At 43.0% G+C, this 14012-nt stretch overlaps 1 protein-coding gene across 13 annotated transcripts in view; it reads left to right on the top strand.

Annotated features, from left to right (window-relative positions):
* The window catches only part of CBR4 (carbonyl reductase 4), a 276454-nt gene that overhangs the window by 78501 nt on the left and 183941 nt on the right, over positions 1–14012 (top strand). For all 13 annotated transcript variants that reach the window (XM_085641799.1, XM_085641802.1, XM_085641801.1 and 10 more), the window contains one exon: positions 12366–12486. In XM_085641799.1, coding sequence (XP_085497925.1) covers positions 12366–12486 — 121 coding nt within the window. The remainder of the gene's footprint in view (positions 1–12365; positions 12487–14012) is intronic.

The raw sequence follows: 14012 nt of genomic DNA, 5'->3' as shown, positions 1-14012 counted from the left end.
CCCCGTCACCAATCGCCTTCCGTCTACCGCATAGACGTCTTCGGGTACTGCTTTGGGAAGAAGCACTAGCCCTAGCCTGCATGCCTCGTTGTGGTCCATAAACATGCCAGTGGCCCCTGAATCCACCATGGCCACAACGGGTATCCACTGGTCATGCACTCCCACGTGCACCGTGATAAACAGGTGTCGTTGTCCCTTAGTGACCGAGTTGGAAAGTGAAGGGATGGATGAGTGACTCCGAGATGCCCCTTCTCTGGTCTTGGAGTCCTCTAGTTTTCCGCCGGTATGTCCACCACGGCTGTTACCGACCGGTTGGCCCGATAACGTGACGTCTTCGGTTTGGCAGGGCATTCACGTACGTAGTAGCCTTTTTTGCCACAATATAGGCACAATCCTTGTTTACGGCGTGACTCTTTCTCCGTGGCTGTGAGGCTCGCTCGTATTGCGCTGATGTCCATGGGTTCTCCCTTGGATGCGGTGGAAGTTTCAGGACTTCCCACCGTCACATAGGATGGAAGGGATTTTCCTTTTCTCCCATGATCCCCCTTTCTTTCACTTAGCCTATGTTCCAGCCGTAATACCAGGTTGATAAGGCCCTCACATGTCTTGGGTTGAGGGTCAATATGAGCCACGGCGTCCTTGAGCTCATCGCACAGCCCTTGATGGAAGAGCGCCGTCTGTTTAGCAACAGGCCACTTGGTTTCCGCAACCAGCCTTCGGAACGTGTTGAGATACTGCACCAGGTCGTTGGATCCCTGTCTCAACTCAAGCATTTCACGGTCCGCCGTGTACGAGTCAGCCCTTCTGTCGAATACCTTCAGGAATTCCTCGCGAAAAGCACCCCAATCACATAAGAGGGGGTCGTCCCTGCTCACCAGAGGTACGGCCCATTGTGCCGCGTTTCCAGCCAAATAGGATATAAGGAAAGCCACACGAGCCTGACTCGTGGGGAACGCCTTTGGTTTGCACGATAAATGTAGCGCCACTTGTGTGAGGAATACCTGCACTGTGTTAGGATCCCCACTGTACCTCTCTGGTGTTGCCAAGGGGATGGCTACCGGCATTTCCACTACTACCGCAGGGGTCTGGTTCGTGAGGGAGGTGCTGGGCGTGAGCGGGTCCAATTGGATAGCATCCAGTCTGGCTTTTACATCGGCTGTTTCTTGCCTAGAGGCAGCCACTTCAACTTGCATGGCCGCTAAAGCAGCCAGCACATCATCAAGTGTTGCCATGTCTGTTATCGACCGGGAGACAGTTAGTGTTATTAAGGTCGGATATTTTGTAACGCCCTGAACGTCTCAGGATCGTTTAACAGACACGACAATGAGGACGCAACCACTTGTGAAGGGTTAGTTCTTTTAATGAAGGCAAATAAAATACAAAGAACAAACAAAAGTTATAGTCACTGGAATCCTCCAGGCTAAGTACGTTACCAGCCCACAGCACGGATGGTCCTAACCGTCCTCTGCATATACGCCGATCCCGGCGTATGCCAACAGAGGGCAGAAATGAAATGGCCGACAATGCCAATCGGTAGGCTGTGAGGGGCACGAAGAGTGTTGGGGAGAATCGAGGAGTCAGGGAAACACCCAGCCGGGGTCTCTACCTGAAGGGAGCAGCCGCTCAACCTCTTCCTCAGACTGCACCGGGACGCGGAGTCACCTCCTGGTGATGCGTCACCGATACCCCAATCACAAGCAAGAAGACTGAACCGAGAGCAGCCGCTCGATCGATCCTGTGGACTTCCGAGTCTGTAACGCGGCAAACACCTCCTGGTGTGCGTTACAGCTGGCAGTCCCTGTGTCTCTGGTCGGGCTGGGAGTTACGACTCCAACCAGCAAAAGCGCCACTGCGCTTGGACTCAGCCGAGTCAAAAAGCGAAGCTCAATGGTTGACCGGTAGAGCTTCCGGATCCTTCACAGGTGATGATGGGGCAAGACACGGCCCAGGGAGTAACGACTCGACCTACCTCCGTTCTTGCCTTACTGGAGCACCACTCCGGAACACTTCTCTTCACGAAGCAGGTACGTCGGTGTAAACACAATATCCGACAGCCTTGTACCTCCCGGTTCCTCCCTTTATAGGGCGTGTTTTCCTTGAGTTATGTAACAGCTCTCCTGTTTACATAAGGGCGTGTTTCCCTTGAGTTATGTAACAGCTCTCCTGTTTACATAAGGGCGTGTTTCCCTTGAGTTATGTAACAGCTCTCCTGTTTACATAAGGGCGTGTTTCCCTTGAGTTATGTAACAGCTCTCCTGTTTACATAAGGGCGTGTTTTCCTTGAGTTATGTAACAGCTCTCCTGTTTACATAACCTCTCAACCGCTAAGCATCCTGGGAGATGTAGTCCGTTTTCGCTGGTTACCGTTTTCCTCCCCTCGTATGACAGGAATTCTTGACATGAAGCAAAGTAGCCTGCATTTATTAAAGACCAGGGCACCAGTACATCAGAATTATTCCGTTTGAAGTAGGGCCATTCAAATAGTTGCCTAATTTATTGAGAAATTTGTAAATAACCGGAGAGTAGTAAATATTTCGAAGGCATTTCTCGCCTCGATTATCAGAGTGGCACTCCTACGAGTACTACCCATATAAGATGAACTGCTGGCACTGGGAATGTATTTGAAAAGATTAACCTAGGGAAGGCATCAAAGACTGAATATTCTAGTGGGAGAGACTGTGATGCCTACCCCTGAATTGTGAGAGTTTGTTGAAGTCTGAATCTTTCTATTCCCGCATGATAGACTGCAGCAAGGAAGAACTGCGGTCGAGACAGAGTCAACTGCCAATATTTCTCTGTTCAGTGTCCCGCCTTGTTTGTTCTGATAATACAATTTAAGGATATGTTTTAAGAGACCAAGCCCACCCTCACTCAGTAAACATAGAAAAATGTTTTAGTGCAACATATTTGTATATTGTTGTCTTTTTTTCCCCCTTTGCATATTGATAGTTACATTATCATATTTAACATTTTTATCAAAATCCGAGGACGATGTGTTGACTTAGCCCCATGGAAATCATTTCAGGTTTACAAGTAATGCTTATTTGGGTGATCTTTTCCTAGTAATGTGGCCCATGGAAATCATTTCAGGTTTACAAGTAATGCTTATTTGGGTGATCTTTTCCTAGTAATGTGGTTATTAAAGTGGTAATGATATGTCTATCGTTCATGATGCCTTGTATGATGTCCATATGCGTTATTAATTGTATGTAATATGTGAATAACCAATATTAGGTTTTACTGAAGGAAAAGTGCTCACTACCTCTGATGAGGCATTGTATGGTGCTTTATGAAGCGCTTTATGTAAGGTAGCAGTCTACTCCTGAACCCTAGATTAGTGACTAGTACGTTGGTTATTTGGCTTAGTCTAGTGCTCTCAAGGAAACCATTCCATACATGCACGCTAGTGCCTTTGTGGTGCATTAATTTAATGTGTTAGGTATGATCAATCATTAGTGTGAGTTTGTGCAAATTGTGGCTTGACTAGATAGGCTAGAGGAAATTAGTTATTGTTAGGTTGCAGGGATATAGTTTTACAGAAGGAGGAGAAGTTGTGATCTATGCTGTGTGGTGTGGGCAATTTTCAGAGATATAATATTCTAGATTAAGACAGACAGGCATACGATTTATGGCCGACTGCATTCACAGATATAAAGCATGCAGAGGATGGAGGCTAATGAGTGGGTCATTATGTGGGACAAAATCAGATATATAATCCATAGTTTCAGGTCTAGGCCAATTGGTCATGCTGGAAACATTGTGGAATGAGACCTTTTTTGAGATACCATGTGATTAGAGGATCTAAAACTGTAGAATAAAACACCATTATTTGCATGTGACATAGCATATTGTGCGGTAGCATTATAGTGCCTACAACCCCCTTGTGAGGTGCCCAAAACAGTTATCCAAGATGATAGCACTCTACACAGTCAATTAAAATATTGTAGACAAATACCTTCTCTACATAGAAAACCTAAATGAAAACCTGGGCAAAACATATTTAGACCTAGAAAGGAAAAGATGAATGCAATATATCAATGAATAAAATAAGATGTAGGGTTCATTATTGTTTGCTACATCTGATAAAGAAAATGCACACAATGAGGTACACACATTGCCATCTTTAAATAAGGTTGTTATCGGGCACATCGTAAATGAAGGACTCAAAGGACTTATCCGTATGTGCCCTTTGCCATGTTCCACTCAGTCACCAAAAAAGCACAGGATGCCAAGCAATACAGTCAACGGAAATTCTATCCATCCTCAATTGCATAATATAATAAAGTTTCAGACTTGGTTATATGGTTTACTGTATGAAAAGATATGTTGTCAACACTCAATCCCTGCAACAAACCAGCAACAAATAATGTCTCCATTCTAGGAACACTTCTTGCACAGTAGTTCTATTTGCTGCCTTATGTGCAAAGTAATTGAGGCATATTTCTGCCACTCCTATACATTTGCAGTTTATTGGGTGGGGCGTTGTCTATTTGCCCATGTGTGTTTTTATCTAATTTGAACCTTTCTAATATAATTACACACTTACTGAGACTATATTTCACCAGCCTGGACATTTCAGTTTTGTTAAACCAGGTACTGCAGTCCTCACATATGCAGAGATTGGAATGTTTATTTTGAACTTAGATACAATCTATGAAAAAATCAGCAAAAGCAAGTATGGTGGCAATCTGTACAAAAGGAGAATAAGGATGTAAAAGTTGGTGTAGAATAGTGGATATGTAGGGATTCACATTCTTGAGTTGTGCACCAACAAAAAGTAAAGATAAGAAAGTCCAATCACGTTGTCGACTGTCCCATATCGTCTTTATTTTTATTTCAAGACAGTCCTATGATTTCAGAATTTGTTATGTTATGTTGTTATGTTAGGTGGTATTTATAAAGCGCAGCTATCGCTAAGAGGAGCATCATGGCGCTATAGATGATTGGATTGCAGGTGTAGAGCAACAGCTACTGAGAAACAACATTAAAGAGTTAGATCAATGCTCTACATTGGGCATCAGAAGTAGTGAAGATCCAGGTTTTTAGGGACTTTCTAAAAAGGGTTTCTGACTGGATGAGGCGGAGGTTACAGAGGAGTTGGTTACAGGCCTTAGTGCCTAATACTGCAATGGATTACCCACCTTTGGAAATGCATTTAAAAGTTGGGGGGTTTTAAGAAATTAGTTAGAGGATCTAAACGTGCGACAGGGTATGTAGTGGGTAAATCTGCTTCGAATGTACTGGGGCCAGAGAAATGGAAGCTTCTAAACCTGATTATTAAAAGTTTGAACAATATTCTTTTGTGGACGGGAAGCCAGTGTAGTGTTTTAAGGGTGGCTGATGCGGAGGATTTCCTGTGCCATATGAGTACTAATCTTGCTGCAGCGTGTTGAACCATCTGAAGTTTATGAAGGACTGATTTATTAGTTCCTGCATAAAGGCTGTTGCAATAATCCAGTCTAGAAGTGATCAAGGCTGTAGCAACCATCTGCCTTGTCGAAAGAGGAAGTAGATCAAAAAACTTTTTGTGTGATTTGATTAAGTGAAAACAGGTGCCAGCTATGGATACTGCCTGTTGATGGAAAGACAATGCAGAATCAAATCTAACACCCACATTTTTGGCGGATGTTACAGTATTGGGGGGAGGAGAGGTATCGGCTGGCCACCTTTGACTGGGGCAGAAGTTGTTACTCTTCCATAATGGCATAATTTCTGCTTTTTAAGAAATGCATCTCAGGTGGTTTGTCTTCATCCAGTGGAAAAAAGCTGTAAGGCAGCGACAGAGGTTTTCCTCAGCCTGTGTAGTGTTTTCATCTGGGACCAATACCAGCTGGGTGTCATCAGCGTTGATATGGTCTCGATGTTAAAGGATGAAATTAACCTGATTAGCGGGGCAATATAAGCATTAAAAAGAACTGGGCTGAGGATGGAGGCCTGTGTTACCCTGGAAAGCAGAGGTTTTTCTGCTGATTGATATTGCCCAATGGTAATGACTTGCCTTTGATTTTGGCGGAACGACTTTAACCAGGCCAGTGCAAGATGGGAGATGCCATAGGATTTGAGATGGTCTAGGAGGATATCATGTGAGACCGGGTCCTAAAGGACCGACACGGTGTGTTTCCCCTTGTCAAGGACAGCTTTTAGAGATTCAGCCGTGAATAGAAGGGCAGATTCAGTTGAATGCTGCGATCTGAATCCCGATTGATTTGGGTGTAAGTAGGTCGTGAGTTGTGTATTGACCAATTTTTCTGCGATCTTACTTAAGCAAGGGAGAAGGGAAATGGGGCGAAGGTTTGAGAGGATGGTGGAATCAGCAATCTGTTTCTTTTTCAGGGGTCTAACTGCTGCTAGTTTCCACTCATTGAGTACCTACCCTGTGGACAATGAAGTATTTATTATATTGTGGATGATTGGGTTGACCGTGTCTATCAGGGCATGTAAGATCCGAGGGGGACAGGGATCAAAGGAGACCCAGATTTGACAGCCAAAGTAGCTTGATGTGTTTGATCTAGGCTGGAATTTTGAAATACTTAGAGGGAGGATTGATTGCTGCCTGTCGCAGTCTTAGGGTGAGTAGGGGACAACGGAGGTGGGGAAAATCTTTATTTAGCAGATGGACTTATTCCACAAAGAAATCCTCGATATGGTCACAGAGGGCCTGTGAAAGGGGGATTTCTTGTTTGAGTGACGTAGGGTTTGGAAAGGAGTTCACTATTTTAAAAATAGTTTTTGGATTGGAATTAGCCTGTTCAAGCATATCAGCAAAGTACAGTTTCTTTGACGTATTTATGTTTAGATGGTAATTTTTAGAGCGGCCTTGAGACTGGTCCGCTCTATCTGAGTATAGTTTAGTCTCAATCTGCTTTCTAATTTTCTGCAGTGACTTTGCATCTCTTTAACTCTTTAGTATACCAAGGTGCTAAAGGCTTCTTTGATAAACTGCGTTTCTCCGGACCAGCTGCCGTGAAGTGATCCTTCAACTTAATTAGCCAGGATGTGAAACGTTTGTTATCATCCGTTGGATCTCCTGTTAGCATAGGCTTACCTACTGAGGCTGCTAGATTAAGATCAGGATGTGCTGCCATATCCTTCGTTCTAGGCTTAGGGGTCGAACTGGAGTATGTGTGCTCTTTGTGTTTTGTCTTGGGCTGATGTCAGATTTCCAAGTGTAGAAGCTTGTGATTGGACCATGTAAGGCCTACTGGCTCTTTACTCTTAAGGGTTGAGAGATTTGGGCAGATATCGTCGAGAGTGTGACCTTCATCGTGGGTAGGGGTAAATACATGTTGCTTTAGGCCAAGTGTAGCCATGGTTTCTCAAAATTAAATTGTCCTGGGGTCATTTTGGACATGTAAGTGAATGTTGAAATATCCTAGAAGGGTGAAATTGGCAAATCTAAGGGTGAGTGCACTTACGATGTCCCCTACGCTTTCTAAAAAGTAATTCCAGGGGCCTGGTGGGCGGTAGACCAGGGCTCCTGAGAAAGCATAGGATTCCTCTAATTGAACAGAAAAAACAATGCTCCCTGCTCCTTCAAGGTCGGAGATTTCGAATGTCGAGCATCTCAGGGAGCTGCTGTAGATAATAGCCAGACCTCCACCTCGCTGTTCCGGTCTGTCCAACCTATGAATAAGGAAGTCAGGGGGGAGGGCCCAAGCAATGTCTGGATTACACCAGGATTTTAGCCAGGTTTCTATTATGAGAAGTAAGTCTAGGTTGCCGTTAATAATGAGGTCATGTGTTGAGCGTGTTTACATAGCAATCGGGCATTGATCAGCCCTCCTCACAAATAGGCTGGTTTAGAGTTCAAACGTAACAGACATAGCCAAAGCATTTCATTCACCACCATGAACATCTTCAGGGCAATGACATTTTATTTGGCCAGTAGAACATAAGTTAATTGCCATCAATGTGTGATTCACATTTATAGATTTTTCATGTGTGTTTTCTTTTTCGCATTGGCGTGGTGTTTATTGTGACTCGTGCGGTGATTGTGACACGGATTAGGGTGTCAACTGCTGGGTTGGCCTGGCTTGAAATAAAAGTGATCAGACGTTTTTAATATAACTGTGATCCTAAACACACATGAAAAACCCTATAAATGTGGGATCACATATTGATTGCAATCAACATATGGTCTACTGGCTAAATAAAATGTGGATGCCCTGAAAATGTCCTAAAATAAAGACATTTCTGTAGATTATGAAACTGGGGATGAGGTCACAAATCATCATATGGGGAACATAGCACGATAATGTGTGTCAACTTTGGCGAGTTAACATATTGAGACACTTAAAATGTTGACAGTGGTTATAATTTGAATAATTCTGGGAGTGGAATGGCCTTCCTCTCCACCAATCCACTTCAAAGGACATTTCCTATTTGCATATTGACACTGAGCTTCGTGGCTGAAGTCAACAGGTAAATAAAGTAAGCAGAGGTGAAACTGCATTGTATTTCCTACTGAAATCCAAGTAAGATTCATACATTTTATGATGCATAGGCAGGATATAGTATTTTAATGGAGAGTATTTGTAGAGTATATATCGAAGCCTGGTACCCAATGAAATGTTCCTAGCGGCTGCTGCGATGACACTCCAGTTTTTGACCGTTATCTACTAGCCAGTATTGGAAGCTTTGCAAAGTTGTGGCTGGATGTCTGATGCTGTCTTTGGAATATAGTGTGTGTACTCTTTAGTGGAGTCTTGCGTGATATCTTGGGAGATCTCAGAGGATCTGGGATAATCTGGGATAATCTGGCCACAGTGTCTTCAAGGTGGTTTAACTTCTGGAATATGGTAGCGTAGGGGGGAACAACCTTTACAACGCGGTTATTACACCGCGATGCGGTTACATCACAATCGTTACAACGAACGCGATGTAACCACGCTATGCCATTACAACGCAAGTCTTTACATCGACTTGCGCTAGATGGCGTGCTAACATTAAAAATAGTGTTGTTTACTATCCCAACACCTTCCCTACTGTTAAGTGGACTGGAGTTGGAATAGTAAATTACACTTTTCTAATGTTAGCACGCCATCTAGTGCAAGTCGATGTAAAGACTTGCGTTGTAATGGGATAGCGTGGTAACATCGCAGTCGTTGTAACGGCCGCGATGTAACAGCACGCGATGTAACAGCACGCGATGTAACAGCACGCGTTGTTACGTCATACATCCTAGCGAGGGGATGGAGAGCTCCACAGTGCCTATGTTAAAATCTTCCACAAGGATAGCCTTCTACTGAAAGACCTCAATTTGAGTTGTGTTGTATCCACTCCTGCTCTCCTCCTCATTGAGGGGAGGGATATATGAGGTCATAAAACAGTGCATGACTAATGTGGCCAAATGATGATATAGCTATATATTTGATATGCCCATTCCCAACACGGAGAAGGGTTTAATGCATATCATGTTGCACCTGGGTAGTTTTGACCTCCCCCACACTTTTAGAAATCTGTCTGTCAAAGGAAGTCTGTAGTAGGAGTCTTAGCATGACCATAAATGGTTTGGCAATCAAGAGCTCTATCATTTGTTAAATTGTGGAACACTCCTGCTGATATGGGGAAAATATTCCACAGATCGACGCTGATTTCCATTATATCTAGGGCCATTGAAAGGTTATTGGTACACAGCTTGGGACACAAGTCCCTCAAGTGTATGCCTGAATATATAAGCTCCATGTGGGGATCATCCAATGTCAAGTGTGAAATGAAGCAGACTGGTGCACATTTAAACAGTGAGTCTTCAGCACTGAGAGATGCCTAAACACCACTCTGTCTTGGATATTTAAAGGTCTATTTAGGGCATAGTCCCAAGCATCTAACAGTATGGCAACAGGACAGAATGATATAATTCCTTAGCGTGGTCCTTTCGTGCCTTGAATCTACCTAAGTGCCACAGCCTGTGGTTCAACATCCAGGGCATACATAATTAGAGGTGGCAGACATCACTGTTTTCTAGAGCATTTTGTTGGTAACATCCTGTAAGCGAAAACACGGAAATGAGGAGAGCAGGTTAAGCCTAAAATCATATGTACAGTGAATCCTGCATTTGGTCAATCTGCCAGGTGGTATTTCCGAAAGGAAGGGCCACTCCAGAGTCCAATTCCTTCATGGTGTCCTTTAGGGTGGACACCCCATTTAAATGTGGATTGATCTGAAACATAACAGAGAACAGACAATGAATGGTGTTTTCAGTGGGTTGAGAAACAGGGCTGAACCCTTTTTAATCACCATGTACTTACTAACATTTGTACCTTTGTGCATCATTCTTGTCTAGAATCACTTTAGATAAACCACTGTTGTCCTTGGTCAACAGGGAGGGAGGCCTGTAGAAACCACTCATCTCCACTTTATCTGGCTTCAGAAACAAAGTTCTAGTGACCTCTCACAAAGTGACCATAGTCATGTGTTCTCTATAAACCTAATGTACATGGGTGGCTAACAGATCTTAATATGCTTTTTTTTTTAAAACTTCTTTTTATTGGCATTTACACATATTATCAAACAACACCAAAAAGAGAGGATTTTCGTAATACAGTACTTTCTGCAGCGTATCCGGGGTGAGGAAGGAGAAGGAAACACAGAAAATCCCCATTACCTTAAACCCCAGTATTCCTTTAAACAGATCTTATTATGCTTAACAATACTTTTGGGCAGAGTTTCCAGTTTCCAAACTCTGCAACGTCTCATTTCTCTAGCAATGACTCAGATTAGCTTAGAGGATTTAAAAACCGGTGTTCATGGTCTCTTTATTATCATTCTTAAGGCAACTCAGATTAATCTTTGCAGGTCTCACTGTTAAACAACCTTGCTACTAACGTACTAGGATGTTCTGCCTTCTGGTACCTCCTAGCAACAACGTCTACCCGAAATGTCTAACTTTTCTGTTGTTGTGTTCTCAAAACCTTTGAAGACAGGGTTAAGACCGATGTTTCCTTCCATGCACCTACAAGGCTTTGACAAATTACTATGTTTTAAAAAGAGGTTCCCCGTGCATAGAGGCGCACACTGCACCAGAATATAGAGCTTTCTGCTGTAGATCCACCCCATATCTTCCAGCCCAGCACATAATGCTGTTGAGTGGGACTAGGAGAGACTCACATAGATCACAATGTTAGCGAGATGTGGTGGTGTCCCTCCTAGGAAACTACAGGCATTGTGCATCACCCCACGTGCTACTTCCACCTCTATTAGGTACCATCTTCACTGGCCCGCATTGGAAGATACGGTTGGCTCAGCTCATGAATTCCCTCAAGTAAACTAAGGAATCAAAATCTCTGGTTTAACACTTTCTGCAACTGTGCGAAGGGAGAAACAATGTTTCTGATGCTGTATTCTAATGATGGCTTTGACTTACCATCAAATAACAAGAGTCAGGGTGGTCTCATGAACTCTTAATTGTCAGAGCAACTCCCATGGTGCACCACTGCAAAGTTCTCCATCTAGTAGAAAGCAGAAACCACCCAACATGGTGGCCAGAATTGTTGGCCGTATGAGACACAAAGACCAGGGTAGAGCTTGAGGTGTGTTCTCTATATTGATGTGCTCCCTGGTAAACGAACCTGAACACTAAAAAATGAATGTACTTGCCCTGTGGTATGATACATAACCACACCAGAGTCTGCAAACCCAAAGATGGATCATGATGCAAGATCATAGGCTGCCCTTTGTTAAAATGTGAGGATCTACACAATGGTGGCTGTTGATCTCAGCTGGTACAAATGAGTCAGAAGAATGTATTGTAATTTCTTAGGCTGGGAAGTAGTTGAAGCAACACCGGTCTCACTTCAAGTGAAAAGACATTATTCAATGACTGGATGTTATGCATTAGATAGACACTTGACTGTCCGTCACCACATCAGCGACCTAGGTCAACAGGCAGAAACTGAAACCATATTATATGTCCCCCCCAAAAACATGTTTACTCTTTCTGAGCCACCCCAGTACACCTTTTAAGAACCTTCAAAACAAATATGGCTAATGGTGAGACAGAAGTCACTGTGAAAATATTATTTATACCAGCCAACACATGCATTCTTTTTAGCTGCAGCAGAACCGAAAGGAGAATAATTTGGAGCGATTATGCTGTGACCAGGACCATTTACCAGACATTCTGAGGTGTGGACTTGAGCTATCCACACAGGATTATCACTTACTCTTGGTAGTAGATCTAATGTATACTCGCTAGGTGTTAAAGAACATTGCCTGCTCTCTCCTCAAGTTGGTGCTATTGTTAATTATAAGCATCCTATCTTTTCAGTGATGGTATTGATTCAGGTTATGTCTTTGTAGCCGCATATAATGCAAAATACATTGAGATTTTTATGTACTTATGGTGCCAATGTTTGTTTTTAATACAGCAGGTCACCTTGCTCTGGGGTGTGATGTTGCCCAAGAAAAAGACGTTCATGATGCATTTGATGAGATCGAAAACAAGTTGGGCAGCATTAACTATCTGGTAAATGCAGCTGGAATCAATAGGTGAGTATTGACGTTTAGCAAAGCTAACAAGTAAAATAACGTCTAATGATTTACAACTGCCTCCAGAAATTAATGGTGAAAACAGTCTTCAAAGTTAAAAATCATGAAACTGGAATGTGTTTTCTTGCCACTGGACCATAGAAAGAAAAATTACGCACCCCAAATATTTACTCATAATGTGTCAGTGTTTAGTGCAGTTTAGTCCTATTACACATTACTAGGCTACCCTGTTTAAGGTTTAAACCTATAATAATTGATAAAACCCCACTGAAAGGGAAATAGCGATCACCAGTGTAAACATATAAACACCCACGCAACCACAAACTGAAAGGCATTCAAACAAAGATAAAGGAAAAGGAGTCATTTTTATTTCTTCCTGAAGGGGCAAATACAATGTAACTTTGTTATACAAGGTATCAGAAAGAAATACTGGTCTAACATTATTATGCTTGAGTTTTGTTGTTTAGGGATGTCACTAAAATATTGTTTCCTAGCCTTACTGATTTTTTTCAATTTTGTGGTCATTGGACTAAAGATGCAGGGGTTAGAAGCATGTTTTAGGTCTTATTTAATTAGAGAATCAGAAAATATCAAAATCATATTTGATATATTGGCTACGTTTGATTATTTCACTGATAGGTAAAATGGCTGGTTTCACAAGAATCTTTTCCAGTATGTACCATCATATTTACCCACAGACCGAGACTGGGTGAAACCCTTTGATACATCAGCCCCTTTTGTTTCTAGCGAATCAGTATTAAGTAGGTGAGTTGCCAAACACCCCAGGCTTTAAACATTCAATGCAAGGTGTAGTGACAGGTGTTGGAAAACGAGGCAACATCTGTGAGGCCTGCACAAATAACATGACTACATTTGTCCTTCTCTGGGAACCAAACACCCAATTGTAGCGCCTGACTCTCAGAGGGTAGCGTTGCAGAGCAGTCTGAGGCTCACTCAAGGGAGGTGGTGTGGGCTAGTAATCACCATTTGCAGGTGCACAAATATAACACTCAATAATTGATTGTCCAGTCTGTACTTTGCTTTATAAAAGTAAGAGTACATTTATTAAACACACACTACTCAATACTATGCACCAATTTACAAATATACATAAGCTGTTGGAATTACTTTGTGACATTGCATAACATCTCCACCCCTCCCGCAAAGGGGGGGTGGGGTCTAGTACCACCACTCCCATGTATGCACATCAACTTGCCCCCAATGCAGATAGTTAAACGTAACCTGGAGCGAGGGCCCTGCGCACTGGCACCATCCCAGTGGCGACCCACCCCATTACCTCAACAAGCATTAAAAAGGGGTAAACCTGCCTTGGTGACACATGACCCTGACTGAGCATCTCCTGCTGACTATAAAGTATGCACCTCTATATCTTAAGGGCTAGCAGTCTGGGGTCTTCACCTAAGCGCAGCAGCAAGAATCCATGTTTACGCACACTTTAGAATGACAGTACTCATCACCTTGGTTGATCATTTAATGCATTACAATTACAGCCCCTAAAGGCATCA

The sequence above is a fragment of the Triturus cristatus genome, chromosome 2_2, assembly GCF_964204655.1.
Source record: "Triturus cristatus chromosome 2_2, aTriCri1.1, whole genome shotgun sequence".
NCBI lineage: Eukaryota > Metazoa > Chordata > Amphibia > Caudata > Salamandridae > Triturus > Triturus cristatus.
The sequence above is the reverse complement of the archived record's forward strand: the minus strand, read 5'-3'. Positions and strand labels throughout refer to the sequence as shown.